The sequence below is a fragment of the Dicentrarchus labrax genome, unplaced genomic scaffold (assembly GCF_905237075.1).
Source record: "Dicentrarchus labrax unplaced genomic scaffold, dlabrax2021, whole genome shotgun sequence".
NCBI lineage: Eukaryota > Metazoa > Chordata > Actinopteri > Moronidae > Dicentrarchus > Dicentrarchus labrax.
Window position 1 is genome coordinate 25,072,536 of NW_026136715.1, and position 22,127 is coordinate 25,094,662.

Consider the following 22,127-nt stretch of genomic DNA (forward strand, 5'->3'; position numbering starts at 1 on the left):
ATGTACAGTAAATAGATGTGTATTGACAAGAAGTCAGTGATCACTGAGGTCAATATCTGCCAGCCAATCATGTAATGATAAATCTGTAACTTACGTGCCCTGCCAAACAACTCTGGGTCATACTCAATGACAAAGGCCTAGGCACAGCACCTTTTAAAATAAAGTCAAATAAAGGGTAAAGAAAATTCACAGAAATGTGTCAAGTTCAACATTTTTATAAACTTTGATCTGTGAATTTGCACCGTTGAACAATAGAATGTAGTTTTCTCAATGCTGACCTTTGAGGGAACACGGTGCCAAAGTACAGGAAGCTATTGTAGATTATTAGCTGGTTTTATTTCATTTCCTATCAGAGTATATGCTGCTCCACTTCACAAAGATTGGAGACATGATTTTATGTCATGTGAGAGGATTCAATGGAGGAGCATTAACAACCAAGCTAACTGACGGTTAGCAAGCTCTCATTAATTCTAAGAGCTTTTTTCCCCTCTTTAGTATAACTTTTTATTGAGTCCTGAGAACAACATGCCAAAGGAGAGTAAACAGCACTCAGAAAATAGAAAGAAGCCTGGAAACTATTGTGACTGACGTAGCGTAGTAGATCACCAAATAGCCCTGTGAAAAGCCTTAAAAAGTTGTTTAAAATAACTGACTATAGAGTGCAGATGACATATTTTTGTAGGCCAACCTGAAAGTTAGCAACGCCCTGGTTCCTTCGACAAAAAGCCAATGGGATCTCAGAAGTAACAAGCGAACGTTATAATAAACAATACCACGGCTGCATGAACTTCCAACTTGAAATTCAATCGTGTAACTGAAATCTACAAGTTGTAAAGTTTGAGTTTGAATAGTTAGCCTTATATAAGCTTCGGAATGGGTGATTAAACGTGTGTTCAGTGAGATATTTGGTAACAAGTGTATGTTGGTTCTTGCATCCTATCCCCATTAACTGATTTATGTGCCTACATGTGGTTGCTTGTAATGCTTTTAAATTAACCAGTAGCCAGCTTCATCTGCCCAGTGACAGTGAGTGGACCTCGCCCTGGAGTTATTACGGCTTAATCTTCAACCTTATTACTGTCCCTCAGCCTTTCCTTCATCAGCGGGAGACTTAAGAGGATTTTACTTTCACCAACATCACAACATAAAAATCTGGAGTGAGCTGATTCCACAGAGTAAACATGACAGGAATCCTCTTAAAATACAACTGCATGAAGTGAAAAAAGAAGCAGAGAAGGTTAATTCAATAATCAAAGCAATGTAGAAGTAGAGTTAATATCATTGAGGTTACTTCATCAGCAAATATTCCGCACAAGAAAAAAGGAAAACTGATCATTCACTGGGCCAGTGTCAAATGGTAAAAATAGGACTCAAAACTATATTTAACTTTGTAAAATCTGAAAAGGCATGAGTCACAAACCTCTGTTAATATCAGTGACTGTTAAACATAGACAAAGTAAATGCAGATGGTTTACAGATGATCAATGGGCTAATCAAGAGTCCTGGACAGATGTGGCCCTGCAGGAAAACATTCTTCTTATTTCATCCCCTTCCCTTGAGTAGCCTAAGAGGATTTAACCAATCCATTCTATCAGGATCTAACTGACACTGAGAATCCCCTTCACTGCTGATAAACCTGTAGATCACATGAACCCCTATATAGCAACGAGGCCTTACAGACAATAAGAGAAGAGAAGCTGACTTAGCAATAGCCTCTGGATCTGCTTTCTGTGTGTACAAACAACTCAATTCCAAATCCATTGGCCCGATTGACAGCCGAGTAAAGCAGTTGAGTCGGGTTTGTTTGATCAATCAATTCCCACAATGTTATCTTGACAATTGTGCAAATTACATTGATCATTCATTCTTCACTGCCGATTCTCACTCCTTGTTAGCAGAAGTAATTAATTCAAGCCTGACTGTGAAACAATGATAAAAATCAAATGTCAGAGAGGTCACTTTCAGGGTTACATTTCAAGGCATTAATGACAGTTGCCAGTACCACCAAAGCCACAGCTCCCACCAGAAACCCCACCAACAAATGTCCAGAGGTATTTACTCGAGAAAGGGAATGCTCCACCTGTGAGTCAGTCGGATCGCTAGCATAGCTCTACTGGGTCCCAAGGCAACTGTCCAGGGGCCTGTGGCAGAGTGTCAGGGGCAACAGCTTAGGGGGATGAGGGTTTATGTTTCTGGCCACAGCCAACTGGGCCCTAATATGTAACTGCAGCAGTGTAGGCACCAAGGGCTCAAATATAGACGGAAGTGCAACACACAAAATGGGAACTCCCATTACAATTAACAAAGGGTTTGGTTAACACTTGAGGTTCACCAATCAATCAGAGATCACTATCAGCCATTGCAATGTGGAAGTAGAGACATTCACAACACACAACTTTCTGCATGGAATTTCGATTTGGGAAACATCACATATGAAACATTGCTGCTTCCACATCCAGATTTTAATCCAGTAATCTTACATGTTGCAATGGATTAGCCTGACTGCACAAAAGGAACATCTACATACTCTGACTCTACAGTGGACAGGGCCTGAGGCAGCGGTACAGAAAGGGGCAGCTGGGTTTTAAGGTTTTGTCTAGAGGCTGGGCTGTAGGCTCTCCAGGGAGCTGGGTAAGGGGACAGGGGCTGTGGCTGGTGGCATGGCGCGCACACACACACACACACACACACACACTCACACACACAACTGTCCCGGGGCTGAGGGCTGTTTCAGAACAATAAAAACCACACCCTCTGGCTTTGAGATGGCATGCCTTCTCCTGACCTAATATAAGCAGATTAGATTTTCCAAAAGGATTACATCCGTGAGGGTTAATAGTCACCATATTGCTGCATCAGATACTTACATTTAACACACAAACAGTGACTAATCTTGCTGATGTAATTCAATGGTTTGGGTGTCAGTTTGGATGTTGCTCATTTCGAAATCAAAGTCTTCATCTTTTAGTCAAACATATCTATATGCAACTGCACATTTGTATTTGCAATTTGCCTATTCTCAACTGAAATTGTTAAGTTTAAGTATAATTACCCCAAAACATCTAATACAATGTTAGTGCTGCAACTATTGTTGTCATTGTTCAATAATCGATTGGTCTATGAAATGTAAGAACATTTTTTTACAGTCCGAGGTGACTTTAAATGTCATTCCAAAACCCAAAGACATCCCAAAACACCAAGTCTGTCTGAACATTGGGAAGCATGTCTTATTTGCCGTTGTTCTCATTATAACCATCAAGGTGGGGTAGAAGCACAGACAATAAAGTCCACTCTACTGTGAGTGAAAGGTAGAACAGAATTGTCCCTGGTGTACAAAGGCTCCTTGCAGGGACCCAACCCTAATGCAAGCACTTTAGAGTATTTTCCAGCCCTTATATTTGTGACTTAAAAAGTACTACTACATAACCCAAGTGACTGAAAGTGTACTTTTAAACACAGCCTGACACTATGTTTTCACTTTTCCCCCACAGTTTAGAATAAACATAATCCCCTGCATCACAGTCCTTGTTGCTGCTACTGGTTAACTCACACTTTTGTCCTGGGGAGTATGTAGACCAAACAGAACGAGTCAGTCAAGGATCCCTCAACAGCTTCCCATCACTGAACACTGCCAAATGTATTTGATGGGGCCGAGCTGAAGGTAACGCTACTGAGGAGAGAACCCTGATCTGTGGAGTGGTGGGTATCTGGGCGCCTCCATCAATGTGCTTACCTTAGGGGGCGGGGCCAGTGTGAAATATTTAGGAGGAGCTACTGGCATGGAGTATATTCATAGGTATGTTTTCATTAGTGTACATTAACCTGAAAATAAGAATTGTTGTGTTCTCACTACCTTAGAATGAGAGATTGTCATGATCTGTGTTTGCACATTTCATGACAAAAGTTTACACACCCTGTACGTCTGTTTTAGAGTGTGTATGGTTAATAGGATGAGAGGATGCAAAGGATTTCCATTTAAGTACAGTGGAAAGAAGCTTGCCGCTAATGAAAAGAAGTATTTATTAGGCTGCCAATCTGCCCTTCAGCCAAACTCCCTCGAGGGGCTTGTACCCAGCAGATAGCGAGCATATCTGAACCAGGGTCAACCATTTGTGAGGCATTTCCACGATGCTTGTGAAAACGATAAAAGTGGCTTGAAGTCACATTGTGGTTCACAGAGGAGAGGAAAATAAGGCTTTAGGATTCGCACAATGCCGTTCATTTTTCCTTATCTTCTCAGGGATGCCTGTGGCCACAGTGGTGCCCCAGCAAGTGTTCTCCACTCCCACACCCCATTACAAACACAGCCCCGACACACACGCTCACACACACACACACACACACACACACACAAGAATGCACCATGAGGGAACACCAGCTGTTGCAGTGACCGATACGGGGAACGCCCAAAATACTTCTATCAACAAAATCTGGCATGCACGTTCTCTCTATGTCTCTCTCTCTCTCTCTCTCTCTCTCTCTCTCTTTCATACACCTACGATCCACATGGTCAGGCTCTTTACTCTCCATTTGAAGATGCCTTCCTGCCAGTTTAGGGGTTAAGTTAATACATTACATTGAAATCATACCAGACTCATCCAACACAGTCATTCATTAACAAGACAAGAGCTTATCAGAAACTCAGCAGGTCACCACATCCCTTACCAGTCATTTCTTTCCCATCTTTCCTGACAATACACCACCCAGCTGACTAAACGCCTGCGGGGCAAAAGTGCTAAAAATACATCTAACATCCTACTACAGTATGTGACACCTGGGATGAATAAATGAGAAAGCCTGCTGTGGTGGACTCACTCGGCGTCTGATTTCAAAAGCATTAACACTGCTCTCGCTTTATTGTTCCCACTCATTTCCAGTTCTCACGCTGTTGAAAGGCAAACTACTTAACCTACAGTGTGCCCGACACTTGACACCTATAAATCATAACACCCCGTCCTTGCCGCATACGTGCCCAGCAGTCTTACTGCCATGAGTGATAGAACGAGCTGGATTCTATGTACGTTTCAGCTGCAGAGCATCGCTTTTCAATGACCAGCTGCAGCTGAAGTGGCCTTCGACCCATTCCTCTGTGTGTGTCTGAGAGGTTTGAGGCCCGGATGGTAACCTAACCACTTCCTGTATGCCACCTAATGAGAATAATCACCCCACAGTTTGATTTCAAAAGCTCTGCATGCAGAAATGGCAACAGTCCTCCGATATTGTTTGGGATTTTGAGGCAGAAAATCTCCCGTTATATGGAGCTCAGAAACTCAAAGAGGTTGTCAGACATGGCAAATACATGACTAATATGTCAATGGATATTACTATCAGTCCAATAATTACACTGTATGAATGTAAAAAGAAATATATAGCTTTGTACTTTTCCATCGTCGCCACAGATGGTACAATCAATTCAAATGTAATAATTTAATAGTTTAATCTTCTATCTATCTTTCATTATCTGATTTTATTTTCCAGCTCTAAAAGTTATATTTACTATTTATTTTTTCCAAAGCAACATTTCCTATTTTCCTGAGCACATTTGTCAATTTCCAGAATGCTATATGATAATGAAATTTGAGGTGTGTGTGTGTGCGTGCGTGTGTGTGTGTGTGTGTGTGTGTGTGTGTGTGTGTAATGTTAAATCAGGTTTAGTATACTGCATACTACTGTAGCATCACTGTGTTTGTTGACCGTAGCTTTCCAGCTAAAATGCTTTAGCTACTGTTGCACAAGTTTATACAGTGATGGTAAAGCAGCGAGCACAGTACACCGGTTCTATGAAGACAGAAAGCTGCAGTTTATCAACTGATTCTGATTTCTTTTTATATTCCTTTTAAATGTTTAAAAAGGTCCAGTGGGTAGTCAGTTTGATATATATTAACCATAGATATCTTTTCATTAGTGTATAATCAAGAATCATTGTATTTTTGTTATCTTAGAATGAGCTGGTTTTATCTACAGAGGGAGTGGTTCCTCTTCCACAGAGGCCTCCATGTTGAACTGCCAAGTTTCTACAGTAGCCCAGAACAGACAAACAAAACACTGGCTCTAGACGGACCCATTCTTTTGCGAGTTTCATAACCACCGTAATTTCTCCTACATGCTGCACAATTAATCTCAATATTATCGCAGAAGCTACAGTGTTTTGATGAATGTAAACTGTGTGACAAACAGCATTATCATGAAGTAGTGCTGCAGAGATGCCCTGGCCTAAAAATCTTGTTCTTCAGATGTAAGAAAAACATGTTCTTTGGTACAGAACCCCCAACAAATGTCACATCATCATTTAATTGTTTTGTTTTTTTCAGTGAAAATTTAAAAATTGTGATGCAAAAATGATCATTCCCACTAATTGTGAATCATATCGCAATATCTGTCAAAGCATATTATGCAGCCCTACTACAGGTTGGGTTGAGGCAAGCGGCTTCAGTTTGCTGCAACCTGTAACTTTACAGTTAGATGCCACTAAATACTACACACTGGCCCTTTTACTATGTAAGCCTATTTAGTTGAATCATTTTGGGGCTCCACTGTTATCTTACTTCACAAGACAACGTGTCAAACTGCACTGAAGTCTGGAACAATCTAAGTGTTCTACACGCTGCAGTCTCTGATAATGCCAATAATCACCACGCACACTTTCATTCATCCCCCACAGTCAAGTGTGGGTAATGTGATATCGTGCTTCTGGAACAGACCCTCAGCAAGCAGATGGTCAGCTATTCAAAAATGTCTGGATGCTGGGACCCCATGCAAAACCACAGAAAAGAGGAGATTGAGGTTCAAAGCTGGGCTTTACAGCCGCAAGGATCTTTACAAAGTTTGTATATAAAATGTGCTCTCAAACATTATTTGCACAGAAATCTTCTTCTCCACAGCAGCAACTGCTCCCCAGTAAGACCAGGAGAATTCCTGAATGTTTAGAAGGAAAATGATATGTGGAGAGGCTTTGATTCTGATCTATTTTCTGAGCTGTTTCTTGTGTTCAAGACAAAATCCAACAGCTGTTATAGAAGAGGGGAACCAGCTGCCAAACTAAACTCTATTTTCCCTTTTTTAGCCCTTTCAACTAAATCATGAACACACCCCACACTGAAGAGCTTTCTCACTTTAGATCCAGCAGGCAGATACCCTGCAGGCTCATCAGGTGCAACACACAGGCCGAAGGGGGAAAGCCAAGCCTCACCTTGTCTCCGAACAGCTGAAACCACAGCACACGCTTGCCTTGAAAAGTACAGCGAATAAAGGACGAGGGCCAACTCCATCAGTTTCTTCAGGTCTGACCAGAAAGCCGTTTTCATTCCTCCTCATGTTTCCCCACAAGCAGCATACCCAAACAGTGCCCGTCATCAATAATCGCACACCTGAAAGCCGCTGAACTCTTGTCAAGTTCAATGAACAATGTCACAGCGGATCATTACTGCAGTCTGAATGAGGCAATGCACAGACAGCTGTGTGCATACGTCCAGCAGGATGGCAGCAGGTGAACAAGGCTCACACACATTCCTACATCAGCTGACAAAAAGCCCAGAGCTCCCCGTGGTCCACAGCTACTGTAGAGAGTGTGTGTGAGTGTGTGTGAGTGTGTGTGTGTGTGTGTGTGTGTGTGGGGGAAAAAGGGTCAAAAAGATTACAATAACTTCGAGGTGTGGCACTGGTGAAGCTTTTTGGATGTACCCACCCATTTCACACTACTAAAACAGTTTATGATGCTTATGTGAATTATTAATGTTCACCATGCATTACACCAGCAAGAGTCGAGCTGACCTGGCTAATATTAGGGTTATGTCTATAACGAGTACAACTGATGGTCCTTTTATTCCTTTCCCCCTCTATCTGAATCAATGAAACTTACCTGTAGGGTGGGTGAACAGAGTGGCTCAGCCGTCCATGGTGCTGAGTGGAACAGATCCACGCTAACCAGCAGAGAGTGTCTGATGAGGTGCAGCTCCACTTTACGGTAGTTTAGCCTCAAAAACAGCCGCAATTTGGGGAAAGTGACCTTTGTAAAAGTAGAACCAACGTCCGAGTCCAGAAAGTGTGTGTGAGTGTGTGTGTGTGTGTGTGTGTGTTCCTCTCAGGACCTGAGGCAGTCTGTTGTTTGGCCGCCGACAGCTCTCAGGACAGCAGCTCTCCGCGGTGAGACGCTCCAGCAGCAGGCAGAGCGGCGGACAGCTGATCTGAGACAAGAGACACGGAGTCAGACAGGGTGGGACAGGAAGTGTCAGGGGGTCGCCTTCAAAATAAAGGCCCCGAAACCAGCAGGAACAGTTTAGAGTAGTTAAATGCTGTTCTTAAGTTAACCTTTTTCCTTAAGGGACAATTTTTCTATCATTTAGTAAACTGAAGACACTTGACTAAGTAACATAATTTATGGATATTTCATATTATATTAAAAATTGTACAGTGAACCCAAAAAGTGAACTTTGTGTTTGTTTAAAGATTAAGATTATTTCTTTTTAGAGACCTTTGTATACAATTCCCTGTCTGTGTTATATATATATATATATATATATATATTTTTAAACTGTTATACAGACTCATAAAGCTTATTTTTTGACAATTTCAGTGTTTTCTTGTCCCTGACGCTTGGGCATTGTTTTATCAGACAATTTACTTTACATTTACATTTCTTCACAGAAGTTAACAAAATATGCCTACTCTGTACATTTTTTAATTGTGTTATATGTTTTCTTACACCCCTTTAAATGAATCAGTGTAAAACCAGATCATTTCATTTAACTCAAAAATTGTTGAAACTGATTAGATCAAAATTCAACAAATAGCTAATTTTGTAATTTAAAAAAACCTTCTTGAACAAGTAGGTTTAGTCATTTTAAGTGATACTGACTTAATATTGTAATTATTTTTTGTACTTTGAAAACAAAATACCTAGTTAAAAGTTAATCAGGACAAAGTCTTGATTAAAGGTCAGTTTTACAAAACTAAGTTACAGTCACTTAAAATTACTCAACCTAAAAAACTGTTTGTGTTACTTAAGAATTTTGATGTTATCACTTTCAAACATTTAAATGTCAAAACAGTGAAATGAACTTATCTGGTTTTTCAGTAAAAAAGGCCTTGAGACCCCCATGAAGATTTGTCGGCCCCTAGTGGGGGTCTGACCCATTTAGGTTAATTTACTTAAGCAATTTATTTTTATGCTACTTTATACTTTTACTTCAATACATGATTTTTTTTAATCAATACTGATTAAATTTGAAGCTGATCCGATAAATTCCCTAGGAAGAGTTCGTTCAAATACAACATGTGCAAATCGCCGAAAATGAACATGGAATTCAAAATGGCTGACAAAATGGCGTACCAATTTTGTACAGTTGATCGTACGTGTCTTGGGGGTTGATTCTGGGGGGCGTGGCTAATCCATATTGCGACGCCCAACTACAGGACCAAGACAATAGGTTAGCCTTCGCCACGACTGAATTTTGTGCAAAGTTTCATGAGTTTTCGGGCATGTTTAGCCTCCCAAAACGTGTTCAAATGTTAACAGAAAGGCAGATTTTCACTGTATTGCCATGGCAACATGGTTCCACGAAAATTCTCAAAATTCACAAGATGTAATCGTCATCATCCTAAGGGACTGCTGACAGAATTTCAGCTGGGTCTGTTCAATCTGCTGGAAGATATACATAAAAGTTTAAACAGGACATTTCCTTTCATCACTAGGTGGCGCTCTCACTATTACTGAATATTATCACATGTATTCAGGGTGGGAATCTTATCTTATTCTCTTATCATTAGTCCCACCTTTACCAGCTGCAACATTAAAGCGTATGCCTGCACAGTAATGCATCATTTATCCAATCATGTAATATGTATTATTCTGACATAGGCCATTCTGCATAATGAGTATTTTCACTTTTGGTACTTTGGCCTACATATCGTTTGATGCTGATATAAGTACTTTTACTTTAACATTCTGAATGAGTATTTCTATGATGTGGTATTGTTACTTTTACTTAGCTCATAGTCTACCCAGAAAACTTTTAAAAAGAATAACCAAACACATGTTAAATAGCCTACAGAGGAGTTTAAAAGGTCCAGAAATATTGAATGTAAAATACTAAAAAGTTCAACAGCTGATTTTCATTGAACGCTGATTTTCAATGAGTATGAAAAAAAAAATTAATGAATTCTTATCCTCACTTCCCGCTCTAATATAATAGTTTTATTTTGAAAATCCTCCTCGGACACGTGGCTCTGCCTCTGCTGGATTGACACTGGGCTGCAACTGGGACCGGTTCAGACAGTGAGCTTCTGTGGCTTCACTGTAGAAACATGAACCTAATTAAAACGTACTGGTTCTGTTCACACTGTAAATGCCATTCCTCACGAACAACACACAGTGAAACATCTGTACATGCTGACAGGACAAACAGTGGGTATGGTCAGTTGCTATGTTTTTCCCACCCAGTATGGGTGGTGGGCTATGTTTTGGTCAGTTGGTTACTGACTGACATTTTGTTCTGTTGTGGCAAACAGGGTTGATTTGAATCTCTAACTGCAGTTTTGACAATGCTTCCAGATTAAAATGAACAATGATTTATAGAGTCGGGACTCTCCTCCTTGTCCAGGCCAGAATGAGGTGTGACTGCCCTCTGCTGGTCCATGGTGTATGTCTAGGTAAAAACTCAGACTGTTCAGGCTCATAGAGATGCTTTATGAAAGGGTCAAAGCATTCAGTTGTTAGTAATACAGAAATAAATTAAAATTCACAAAAGCAGTATTCACTATTAGAACTATTTTACACTTAGTGGCCACTTTATTAGGTACATCTGTACAATGCAATCCAATGCACCTGTCTTTTATGATGCTTATTATGTCATAGAGGTGTTAATTAAATAATATGTTTTGGTGGATTCGTTGTACTGCATTATATTAAGTATACCCAGTACAACACCTCTAACTACGACCGCAGTCATAAACTTATAATTTCAAACAAAAACATTGTAAACTTTGTAAAGGTAATCTTGCTGAGCTGTTATATTGAATCACAATATATTATACAAGTGTACATAATAAAGTGACCACTGTGTGTATAACCATTGACACTTCTGCCAAAAGAAATAAAACCGTAGTTTATACAATCCATATCTATTAAAAAAAAAAGACAATGCCGAGTCTCACAAATCTAAAACAATCCAACCTTTCTGTTCAAACCAGAGTTTCTAAGTAAATCATAGCTGCTTATGATCTTTGCTTTAATCATTTATTTGTTGGCCCTCTCGTACAACCTTCTTTCATTAACTTTGCAGCTCAAAAAACATACATAACTACACATAACAACTACAACAACAACTTTTTCACTACATGACGTCTTATAATTTTATGAGAATTGCTTATGAACATGATTTTGAACCAATAACAGGTTTCAGAAGTCAGCAACACATTACTTCTGTCTCAGAGACCTCGGCTGTGGTCAGATACAATGGATTATCACATCTGTAACTGGTGCTGAAAGTACTTTTTATGTAGCAGCTGCTTCTCCCAAATCCCAAATAAGTCTATTAGGATTTCTGATGTTGAGTAAGTAAGTAATGCTGCTATGTGGGATAACGTGCTGTACAGTTCTCTGACTGTAAATGACTCTTTGGCAAACAAAAGAAATATAAACATAATGGTATTTATTCTTATTTGGTGTAATAATAGTACTCTGTGGTCATTTCCTTGTTTTGTCAGTTTGATGAAATATGCTGACCAGTCTGTGGCAAAAGGAAACATTACAGAGATTTCAATACTTTTCTACATATTGGGTTTAATAAAGGTCAGAAGAAGAGAGAAAAAAATACAAGTATTTGTTGAAGCAATCTGTTCTGATCGGTTCTTACTAAACAAATCTGACATGAATATGCTCAGTAGCACACTGAGGTTGTCTGAGGGGCAGGGCCAAAAACATAAGTACCAGTACCAGTTTGCAGAAAGCTGTGATGCATTTACGGTGCAGCTGCTCAGTCAGGGTTAGAATTTGCACCCACAGAGGGCACTATGACATAGGGGCATCTACGAGGGCACTTTTGCTGCGTTTTTTCAAACATGGGGGCAGGGGCTGATTTATACGGGCGAGATAAAAAAAAAAAAAAAATGCCAGGCCACACCAGCTGCCACTCCAATTTGGTGTCAAATGCTGTCAAATATAACACATTCATTTAGATTGATTAAAAAAAAAAAAAAAACTCAGAAATGAACAATTCTAATTGAATGATCCCTTATGGCCAGCGTTTACACTCAGTGATGGGTTCAAGTTCAATGAGAAAAGGCATATAGCTATAAAAATGTCTGAAGATTTGGATATAAAACAATTTATTGATTTCTAATGCCACATTTAGATATTTCCATCCAATGGTTTCCTAGGGCAGGCTGTGAGGAGGGAGCGACGGGGGCGTTTCCTTGCGCCTGCTCTCACCTTTGCTGCCTCAGATCTCACCTGTTAGGTTGAAACTCCAGGACTGTAACAGCGTCTTACGACCAAGAGCCCGACTGGAAATCAAAACAGCACAGCGACATGGAGTCTACAGTAAAGGATTCCCCCGTCAGAGCGGGTTTTCACAGACTGGAGGTCCAGAAAACGACGTGGGACGTCCCGGAGAGATACACGGCGCTGCGGCCGGTCGGCTCCGGAGCTTACGGGACAGTGTGGTGAGTTTACCCGGGGAGGGCGCGCACGAATTCAAGGATACTGACTACGGAAAGCGTGTCAGGGTTTGTGCCAGTCATTCTGAATTTAGTATGGCAAAGTGCAAAGATTATTATTATAATCCTATAATACTGTAATCCTGCATATGAAGTCTGTAATTAAAACTGTCATAAGATACTGGACATAGAAACCTTTCAGCCTACTAATCCAAACTAGCCCTCATAGGAACATTCCAAGGTTTTATGTTAAATAATAGAGCACATTAAGGCTTTCAGATTACAATGAGCCACCTCCAACATATATTATTACTAAAGTAAGGTATGGTAAACATGATCAGCTGTATGATAAGATACCGATGCTGTTCTGTAAAAGGTCAGAGGTGCTTGCCTTTGTTGTTCACTATCAGTATTTAAGGGCATGGCATCACTAATGATTTTCTATAGGCTGTCTACATTTATGTAGGCCTTAAGTCTGCATTCCACTGCAGGCAGTCCAAGAGGCCTAAATTACTCTGCATCTGCTAACAGAAGCACTATTGTCCGCCTGGGGCGAGTCAGCAAGTCAATGCAGGTCCTCCGATAGACAAGAATCTCCTCCACCAACAGAGAAACCCGGCCTACAGGAATCCAAGATATCTCACACAAAGTTCTATCTAATGATAAGCTACTGACAGACGAGGTCTACTGATATTATCCACTTTGGTCAATATGTACCAGAGGGGACATCAGCCCTGGATAGTTGACTAATTTGAATGTTTTATTTCAGACCTTAGTCCTGAATAGGTTTCTCACAACACCTCTAAGATTTGTTCATCCTATAAACCAAAACAGAAACTACATAAGCCAGATTTGAAATAGCCAATGAATTTCCCCATTAGCACCATTAAAGCCCAACATTGCATTAAAGATACTACACAGGTTTCAAAATGGTGGGTACAATTTTAAATTGTAAACAGAAGCCAGAAGATAACTTAATCCTAAAGTGACACTTGCATTGTGTACAATATGCCACCCAAGGAAGACAGCCATCAGAAATAAACAGAAACAATAATCACCAACATTTCGATGCATCATTTGTCATCTGTCAAAAAAAAACTGCATTCTTGGTTTTTTAGTTTTATGTGATGCTAGAATGAATATCTTTGGGTTGAAAATGTCACTTTGGGCTATTGGAGTGGGCATTTTGCACAAAGGGGGAGTCCGCATCTTTCTAGTGATTCAAAAATCCTAAACCCTTCCCCGTGGCTGAAGGCTCAGCTTACCCATTGTACCCCACCACAAAAAAACAGGGAAACCTGATGTGTGGAAATAGTATAGATTCCAAAATAAAGAACAGGGAGAGGAGATGCCTATCTGTGATTCAATAAATATGTGTTTCATATGGTATATTCAGGATATTTTTATGATTGTGATAATATTGTGTATCACAACTATTTTGGCCAAGATAATCATCAATAAATCCTAATTAATCAAGACATATTCTATAGCGTGATCAGTTATGACAGTAGTCTTTATTTTCATATCATTCATATTCCTTTCATGAGCGCACTGACTGTGTTTTATTCCCACTTAGCTTCGCCATTGACCAGAAGACCAAGGAGAAGGTGGCCATCAAGAAGCTGTATCGTCCTTTCCAGTCCCTCATCCACACCAAACGGGCCTACAGGGAACTCAGGCTGCTCCGCCACATACAGCACGAAAATGTAAGAACTCTGCAAAGCGTGGACATTTGGAGGGAAGTTTACGACACAACAACTTAATTGATACAATATGATCCAGTGCAGCCTGGTTATGTTATGTTCAGACCCCCTGAGTTCTAATATCCTGAGTATTTGTTCAGTCCTTATTCAACCATCATCAGTCTCAAGACGGGATGATTCTGAGGTAAAGCAAACGTTGTTGACCATTCAACAAGAGCCCATAATCTCATCAACGCTCCCCGACAAGCTGGGAGTGTTGTGTATTGTTGGAACCCTCATGGTTCAGTATTTTCCATGAAAACCTTGAGGAACTACAAACGCTTACATAACCGCCTTTGACGGAGCTGGACAATGATGTCAGTACAGGATGCATGACTGCTTTAGAAAGGAGCTCTGGGAGTGCAGAAACACCACAGCAATGACTGTATGAGAGTAGCTTAAAGATGGAGACTGTGATACCTAAGAAACCGAGTTACAGCAGCCACAGAAACCTCAGCGCTGTAAACATAGATGGTTGTTGCTAACTCTGCATTGCGTATGGCCTCATGACTCCCCATAGATTTGTGTGTAAGCAGACATATTGAATGTTATAACGTGTTCTCTATGTTTTCCCTTAAAGGTGATCTGCCTGCTTGATGTCTTCACACCTGACTCCACACTGGAAAAATTCCAAACCTTGTGAGTTGGGAGTTAGAAAGCGCATTCCTCTGCTAGTTGTCACAGCTTGTTGAGAACCAGTGTGCGTGTGCGTGCATGTATGAAGAGTTCAAGCAACGATGTGTGAGAGTAAGCTGTTCATGGTTGTTTTGGTCCGTTTGTGCAGTTGGATTTCCTCACCATAGCAATAAGCTCTTGACATCAGTCTATCTTGGCCTCTACTTTATGTCCCTTACCAGTTTGATATGTACCTTCTCTCTCTCTCTTCTTCTCTCTATAGTTATATGGTGATGCCATTTGTAGCCCAGGATCTGGGCCACATTATGAAGAAGCGGAGATTAACTGATCGCATCATCATATACCTGTTCTACCAGCTTCTAAGGGGACTCAAGGTAAGTTTATTTATTTTGTTATTCACTTGCTATATTACACATGCAGTACTGTGAATACTAAGACACATCATAAAACCAATGTACAATATAGATAAACCTATAAAAAGGCTACATTTTCTCTTCAAAATTTAAGTTTAATATATCTATTATGTTATTTGGGCTTTCAGGTGGCTTTACTCTCATCCTACATATTTAACATGGATAAATAGGTGGTAGGATGATGGTTAAGGGAGAATAAACTACTGTAAGAAACAAAATGTACGTAAATGCTGCTGTGACAAGGGAATTTCCCCGTTGTGGGATTAATAAAGTAATACAAACAAACAAACAAAACCATAGCAATATGCATAACATCATCTTACCTGAGGAAGAGCAGTATTTAGGCTGGTTGACAGCACATGAGGAACGGAGTGTCCCTATCCCACTGAGAGTGTGTGATACTCTAAATTAGGACCCATGGCAAACATGAACTCAGTAAATAGTTCCATCTATCAAAACTGCATAGGCAGAACTTAAACCAATGATATGAAGTCATTAGGAACATTGACACTGAAGCACCTGTGATATATGACAGAAAGTGTACCTCTGGGTCTGCAGGAACTCCAGCCGGTAGGGTGAGGGACTTATGGTGGCTTTAGGGCTGGCTACCTTCTGCCTGAGGCTCGTGTGTGGACTAATAGTTCGCTGTTGACCAGTGGTTAGTTTTAAATCGCCCTCTGTCAATTAAATTAACTGCTCTGTATTTAAGTGATTTAAATACATAAATCAGTACATTTATTTTAAACACAGAGGAAAGACGATCATTACTTTGGTGCCAAACTGCAGGATGCATTTAATATCAAAAGGAAATACAAGGGAGCTACTTTTATCTCATTCTGCTCTCCCTTAAGTACCAAAGCACATCAAGTCTAAGGCTTTCAGTCTAGGAACTGATAAATGCCATTCACAGCCAGAATGTGTGATGTGAATAAAGACTGCTCTACCCTTATTCATGCCTTTCCACTCAGTGCTAGTCAATGTGTAACCAAGAGTGCTCAGTGGAAACGAAAGAGGAAGCACGTTTTAAACTGGTAAACAAGACTAACTTCTCCTAAATGCCCTTTTGTCTTTGAATTAAGCGGCAAACGTCTTTGATCCCACCTTATCTACACACATACGCGTCCTTGAAGCAATCTTCTGTGCCGAGAGTCGGCTTTTGCTCGGAGGGTTGGAAAACACACAAAACATAGCCCTCACAATGGGCTGTGGGTGCAGACTGTGATAATGTCCACACCATGCCATTCAGAGAGCCAGAAGCGTGTGTGTGCATACTCTGTTCAACTATCTATGTATGGTGTTTTACACTGACTGAATCTATGTCCCTCTTCTTCACAGTATATTCATTCTGCAGGGATCATTCATCGGGTTGGTATTATAACCTTTTATTACACTGCTTACTGTAGTCTTAGTGTGTCACTCATAATCAGTGTGTGTTAACTTGTACGCTTAAAGGAATTCTGGGAAATAACACTCACTCTGTTTCTTGCTGAGAGTCAAGTCCCGACAGAATCAACTTGCTCGACGTGCAGGTCCACACAGTATCGATAAGGAGGTTGAATAATAACTCACTGTAATGTGATCACTATTTTCAGTAAGAATAGAATTTATTTCTCCTTTCAAAAGTAATATTTCTTTACTTATTACTCCCTGCCAACAGTAATTAGTTACAGTATTAGTTATATTAATTTTCTGACACTCCTCACAGAAGTACTAATTTTTAATAATAATTGTCTTCCCCAAAATTCTGACACTCAACAATTAAAATCCAGTTTTGTTTGTCAAAATCAAAGTAATGGAGTATTTCCACTGCTGAATGTCATCATTTCATCTTCCAAACTATCTTCCCCCACGATTACAAAAATTAATCCAAGGATGTGATTGGATTGTTGGATTTCAAACCAGTAGGGGGTATAATTCATTATTTTGGAGAGTGGTAACTAATGTTACTGAAATGTATTAGAAATTAGTCACACTAGTTACTGGGGAAAGTAATATTACTACTAGTAACACCTTACTGCCCAACAAGGTAATGATTTATATATTTATACTGACTTTAAACTGAGAAAAGTTGGATTTTAGGCGTAAAAGCATCGATAGGCAATCATGTACATTGTAGAGGATAAAATAAAATTCCCTATTGCAAATCCCAGTGAAATATGGTCCAAATGTTTTCTTAAAGTTCAATCCGCATCTTCAAATTTTCATGACTCAGGAAACACAGGAGCCAAAGTGCAGACAGAACACACAAGAACGTAGAATGAACAAAAAATAACTTTAATAACTTACTGAAGTCCCGGGAACCCAGAATCCAACAAAAGAAGTCAATGGTAACAAACCTTCATTTTCAGTAAGCAGGAACACAGAGACACAGGGAAACCACAGGAGGAGATGACCTGACAACTAAAAAAGGGAGAACACACAAATACACAAATAATTAATTAACTAATAAAACACAGGTAAACCAACTCAGACATTAAAACCAGAGGGAAATTAGACAAAGACAGGAAGTAAACTGAAACACGACACAAGAGGAGAGTTACAAAATAAAACAGGAAATAATTGAAGAAAACCCAAAACCATAATGTACACACACATTCTTCAACCAATTTGGTAGGTCTAACAAATTTTCACCTGACAAATGTTCACTGGGAATTCTCAGCAAGAAAGCAAATTAATATATTTCCCAAAATATTTAACTATTTGACAGCTTTGTGCCGTTCAGAAACCTTGTGTGGTTTGATTTTAGGATCTGAAGCCCGGTAACCTTGCTGTGAATGAGAACTGTGAATTAAAGGTAAGTTTGAAAAAAGACCGATTGTTCAGGTCAAGATGATTAATTTCAGGTTTACATATGAAAACACATTTTAATTTACATTTAAAGGTCCAGAGTGTAACATTTAGGAGGATCTATTGGCAGAAATGGAATATAATATTCATAGGTATGTTTTCATTAGTGTATAATCACCTGAATATAAGAATTGTTGTACAGATGCCACAGTTCACCTTCTGTGGAGTCTGCCATGTTGAACCACAATATTTCTACAGTAGCCCAGAACAGACAAACCAAACACTGGCTCTAAATTGGGTCTTTCACATTTTTTGCAAGTTTACTGGCCACCGTAGTTTCTCCTACACACTTTACAGCCCATTCTCATTCCCTGGTCATTAAATACTTTTTATTTCAGTTAATTGCAATCTGAAACTTTGCCACTAGATGCCACTAAATCCTTTAACTCGCCTCTTTATCCAACATGCAACTGAAATACAGCAAATGCCGCGGAAATTGAGAAATCAGTTAAGGCCAAAAGGGACTTTGGCTTCTGTGTGGTGAACCTAACTGTTACTATTCCCAGATCCTGGATTTTGGCCTGGCAAGACAGACGGAGAGTGAAATGACTGGTTATGTTGTCACGCGCTGGTACAGAGCACCAGAGATCATATTCAACTGGATGCACTACAGTCAGACAGGTAATAATATTCCCTTCTTTTAATACAAACAGTCGTTTTCAGTTTGTTAAGAAATATTGCAGGATATTGCTGTATGCTACGACAAAATATATTACATTTATATTATTAAAATTCTCTCTCTGTCCCCTTGCCTCGCAGTGGATGTCTGGTCAGCCGCCTGTATCCTGGCCGAGATGATTACTGGCCAGGTGCTTTTCCCCGGACACGACAGTATCCTCATAAATTCAGCTCACTGTGTCGTAATAAAGCTGTATATGCTCTGTTACAGCAGCCAGAAACTCATAGTGTTCCTGGCATTTTAATGTTTTAAAGGATACAGAAACCTGTGGCGCAGCCTTGTAAGGACATTTTATTGAAATCATCTATCCTTACTGTCTCAAAAAAGGTATTGAGTGTTACACAAATGACTGAATCCAAGCCAGTATGAGAAGCAGCTGCTATGTCATGCGTGGAATGTAAGACAGAAATGCAACCTACTGTATGTGTTCAATGCATGTCGCTCTGACAGCAGATCTATACGGTGTACGCTGTGTTTAATGAGGCTTCCTTGACCAGCCTGTTCAGGTATCGATCAGCTGAAGAAGATCCTCCGTCTGACAGGAACACCAGACTCCTCCCTGGTTCAGAGGATGCAGAGTAAAGATGTAAGTTCTGTTCAGTCGACATGCTGCTTTCATACTTGGTATATAAAGGTTATATAGAGTAGACTTATTTGTCACTGGATGTCACATAAGAGCACCAGCATCTCAGACTAAAACAGTGGGACAGAAATAAAATGAAACTCACCTGAACCGCCTTTGTTAATCTTTCCAACAATCACCAACACTGTTTTGGTTGAAATAAACCTTTAATTCATAGAGTTGGGTGCAAAAATATTTGTGAAAAGGGCTGCAATGGCTGCATCATAGGCTAACATTAATCCTTGGGGACCAATGGTCCGTCAAAGTATGTCCACTGTAAGTGCTCGTTTTTGTGACTGACAGGCTCAGATTGTGTCTGACAACATTATAGAACATGGCTAACACAGCCATGCTACGTATTTTCTAAATCTCATATAATAAACGCAGTGTGTATTTCCAAATGGAACATTAGACATTTTAGAAATTTTGCCACGTTCTTTTCTGTATTTCAACTCATGCTTTGGAATTGAATGTAACCACCCATAACTGTTTTCCAGGCGCAATCATATGTGCAAGGTCTTCCACCACAAAAGAAGAAAAACTTCAAGGAAGTGTTTCCGTCCATGGATGAAAATGGTGCGCTGAACCGCCTCTACTTGTTTACTTCACACTGAAATGCATTACATATGTTTTAATGGAAAAGGTTTACCTCATCTCTTCGTAAATGAGGTGGTGTGCCCACCACCTCATTTTGCACTGCTATAAATCTATAGCAAATCTAATGATCCTCCACAGAGATATAACTGGAGGTTTTGAGTGAGAATGCCAGAGACTTCAGTGCAAGTTGAGAAAAAAATTGAAAATGGATTTTCTGTGTTGATGCTTCTAGCTGTAGACCTTCTGGAGGGGATGTTACTGCTGGACCCAGAGACAAGGCTAACGGCTAAGCAGGGACTGTCGCACCCTTTCCTGGCCGAATATCACGACACGGAGAGCGAGCCAGACTCCGAGCCCTACGATGACTCATTCGAGAGCCTGGAGCTTGCCGTTGGCGAGTGGAAGAGTAAGTATGGCTGTGGGTTGTGAGTCTTACAATGCACGTATACAAATAGAATATCTTAAATCTCAAGTCGTCCAGTATATCAAAAGTGATCAGTGGTTGGTGTGAAAGTGTCAGGATTGACTCTGAGCCACTGTTTTTATCCTCTCAGGCCTCATCCACATGGAGATCATGACCTTCGACCCTGACAACCCCAGTAAGACAGCCATGTAGGAGGCTGTGATGTGCGGTGTTTGTTATAATACATACACATACTGCAAAGGTCAACAACAACGTGGAGCTCAGAGAAAAGACACAAAACACATGAAAATGTCTCGAATGTTTTTTTTGGTGCGTCTGATATGGATTGCAATAGAAATGCATTTTACTAGAGGGCAGGTTTACTTTGTGTGGCCTGTAGAGGACAATAGGAAAAAGAGAGACTAAGACATTATGCCAGCAGTAATGTTTGTATTTAGTAATATTTAGACACCACTTTGAACAGAAATCAGAGGCCTGTACCTCCAACTTTGTCAAAAACAATGAACCTATATGAATCTATAAAAACGCTGTCTTCTCATTTCAAAAAGTACAAAATGATAAGAAAACCTTTACTCAAGGTCTATTTACTACTTCTTTTCTGAGCCTTCTCAACTCACTCGTTCTGTGAAATGTTAGATGTTCGATCCATCCAGTGATGAAGGCAGTGAGACAATGTTGTGAAAACAGGTGGACCTTGACTTTAAGATTATGTCGTAAAACGTCTATTCCCACTGTCAGTGATAAACTTCTACAAAATATTTATTTTATTGACTACTGCAAAGTAGATGGTAAAACAAATGTGTGAAAATATCCAGTGGAAAATGATGAAATAATTCCAGTACGTGGTAGGATGATAACCCTGCCTTATAATACAATATCCTTAGTTACATTTTATTTTACTTTACAAGGACAGTTATTGTATATGTCTCATTTTGTATTGTATGTATTCATAATATGTAAAGGGTATTTGGTGCAATTTCACTTGGAAAGATGTGGGCATTTATTTTTGATCATTATTTTTACTGTTGAACCCACTCAAGTGTTCTTAAATAAAAACAGTGTTCAAAAAATGACACCCTGTTAAAGTAATGTGTGAATGTACTCACATGGATACTGGCAACGGTCATACAATCATTGATCACTAGAGGGCAGCATTATATCATAGCAAAGAACCTTGGAGGCGGAAGGAGATGGGTTTATAGTGGAAACAGTATGTATGCATTTTAAACAATGACACTAGGATTAGTGCTTAGTCAGAAATTAACTTGATGTTTCTCCCTAAATTTAGCAACATTTTCAACATATTAGATACATTACTTGTTATTTGCTTTTCAGCTGGGTTTGTAGCAACTAAGCCAGTGCCTGGCCTTCACATCGGTTCACTCATTTACTGTGACGCCTTTGGGCCTCAAAGGCCTTTGCAATTGAATGTTGTACACAGACATCCAGGGTTCTGCTCTAGCGCCACCATGAGGTTGACATAAGTGGTTCTGAAATGACAGATTGAACTTTG

The 22,127-nt window shown here is 39.9% G+C and overlaps 2 protein-coding genes across 5 annotated transcripts in view; one reads left to right on the forward strand and one right to left on the reverse strand.

Annotated features, from left to right (window-relative positions):
* plxnb1a (plexin b1a) overlaps nucleotides 1-8,195 on the reverse strand; it is a 69,123-nt gene extending 60,928 nt beyond the window's left edge. For 2 of the 4 annotated variants that reach the window (XM_051425172.1, XM_051425174.1), the window contains exon 1: nucleotides 7,859-8,195. The gene's annotated coding sequence lies outside the window, so the exon portion shown is untranslated. Of the gene's footprint in view, nucleotides 1-7,189; nucleotides 7,339-7,858 lie in introns of those variants that run through there. The other 2 variants (XM_051425175.1, XM_051425173.1) reach the window with 2 other exon arrangements.
* A 4,224-nt stretch (nucleotides 8,196-12,419) lies between these two features.
* zgc:171775 (STKc_p38 domain-containing protein) lies at nucleotides 12,420-21,687 on the forward strand. The gene is made up of 12 exons (XM_051425038.1): nucleotides 12,420-12,660; nucleotides 14,231-14,360; nucleotides 14,977-15,035; nucleotides 15,295-15,406; nucleotides 16,781-16,810; nucleotides 18,192-18,239; nucleotides 18,799-18,913; nucleotides 19,052-19,123; nucleotides 19,478-19,557; nucleotides 20,091-20,169; nucleotides 20,423-20,596; nucleotides 20,745-21,687. The coding sequence occupies exons 1-12, from the start codon at nucleotides 12,527-12,529 to the stop codon at nucleotides 20,804-20,806; spliced, it is 1,095 nt and encodes a 364-aa protein (XP_051280998.1). The 5' UTR covers nucleotides 12,420-12,526; the 3' UTR covers nucleotides 20,807-21,687.
* Nucleotides 21,688-22,127: the final 440 nt, after the last annotated feature.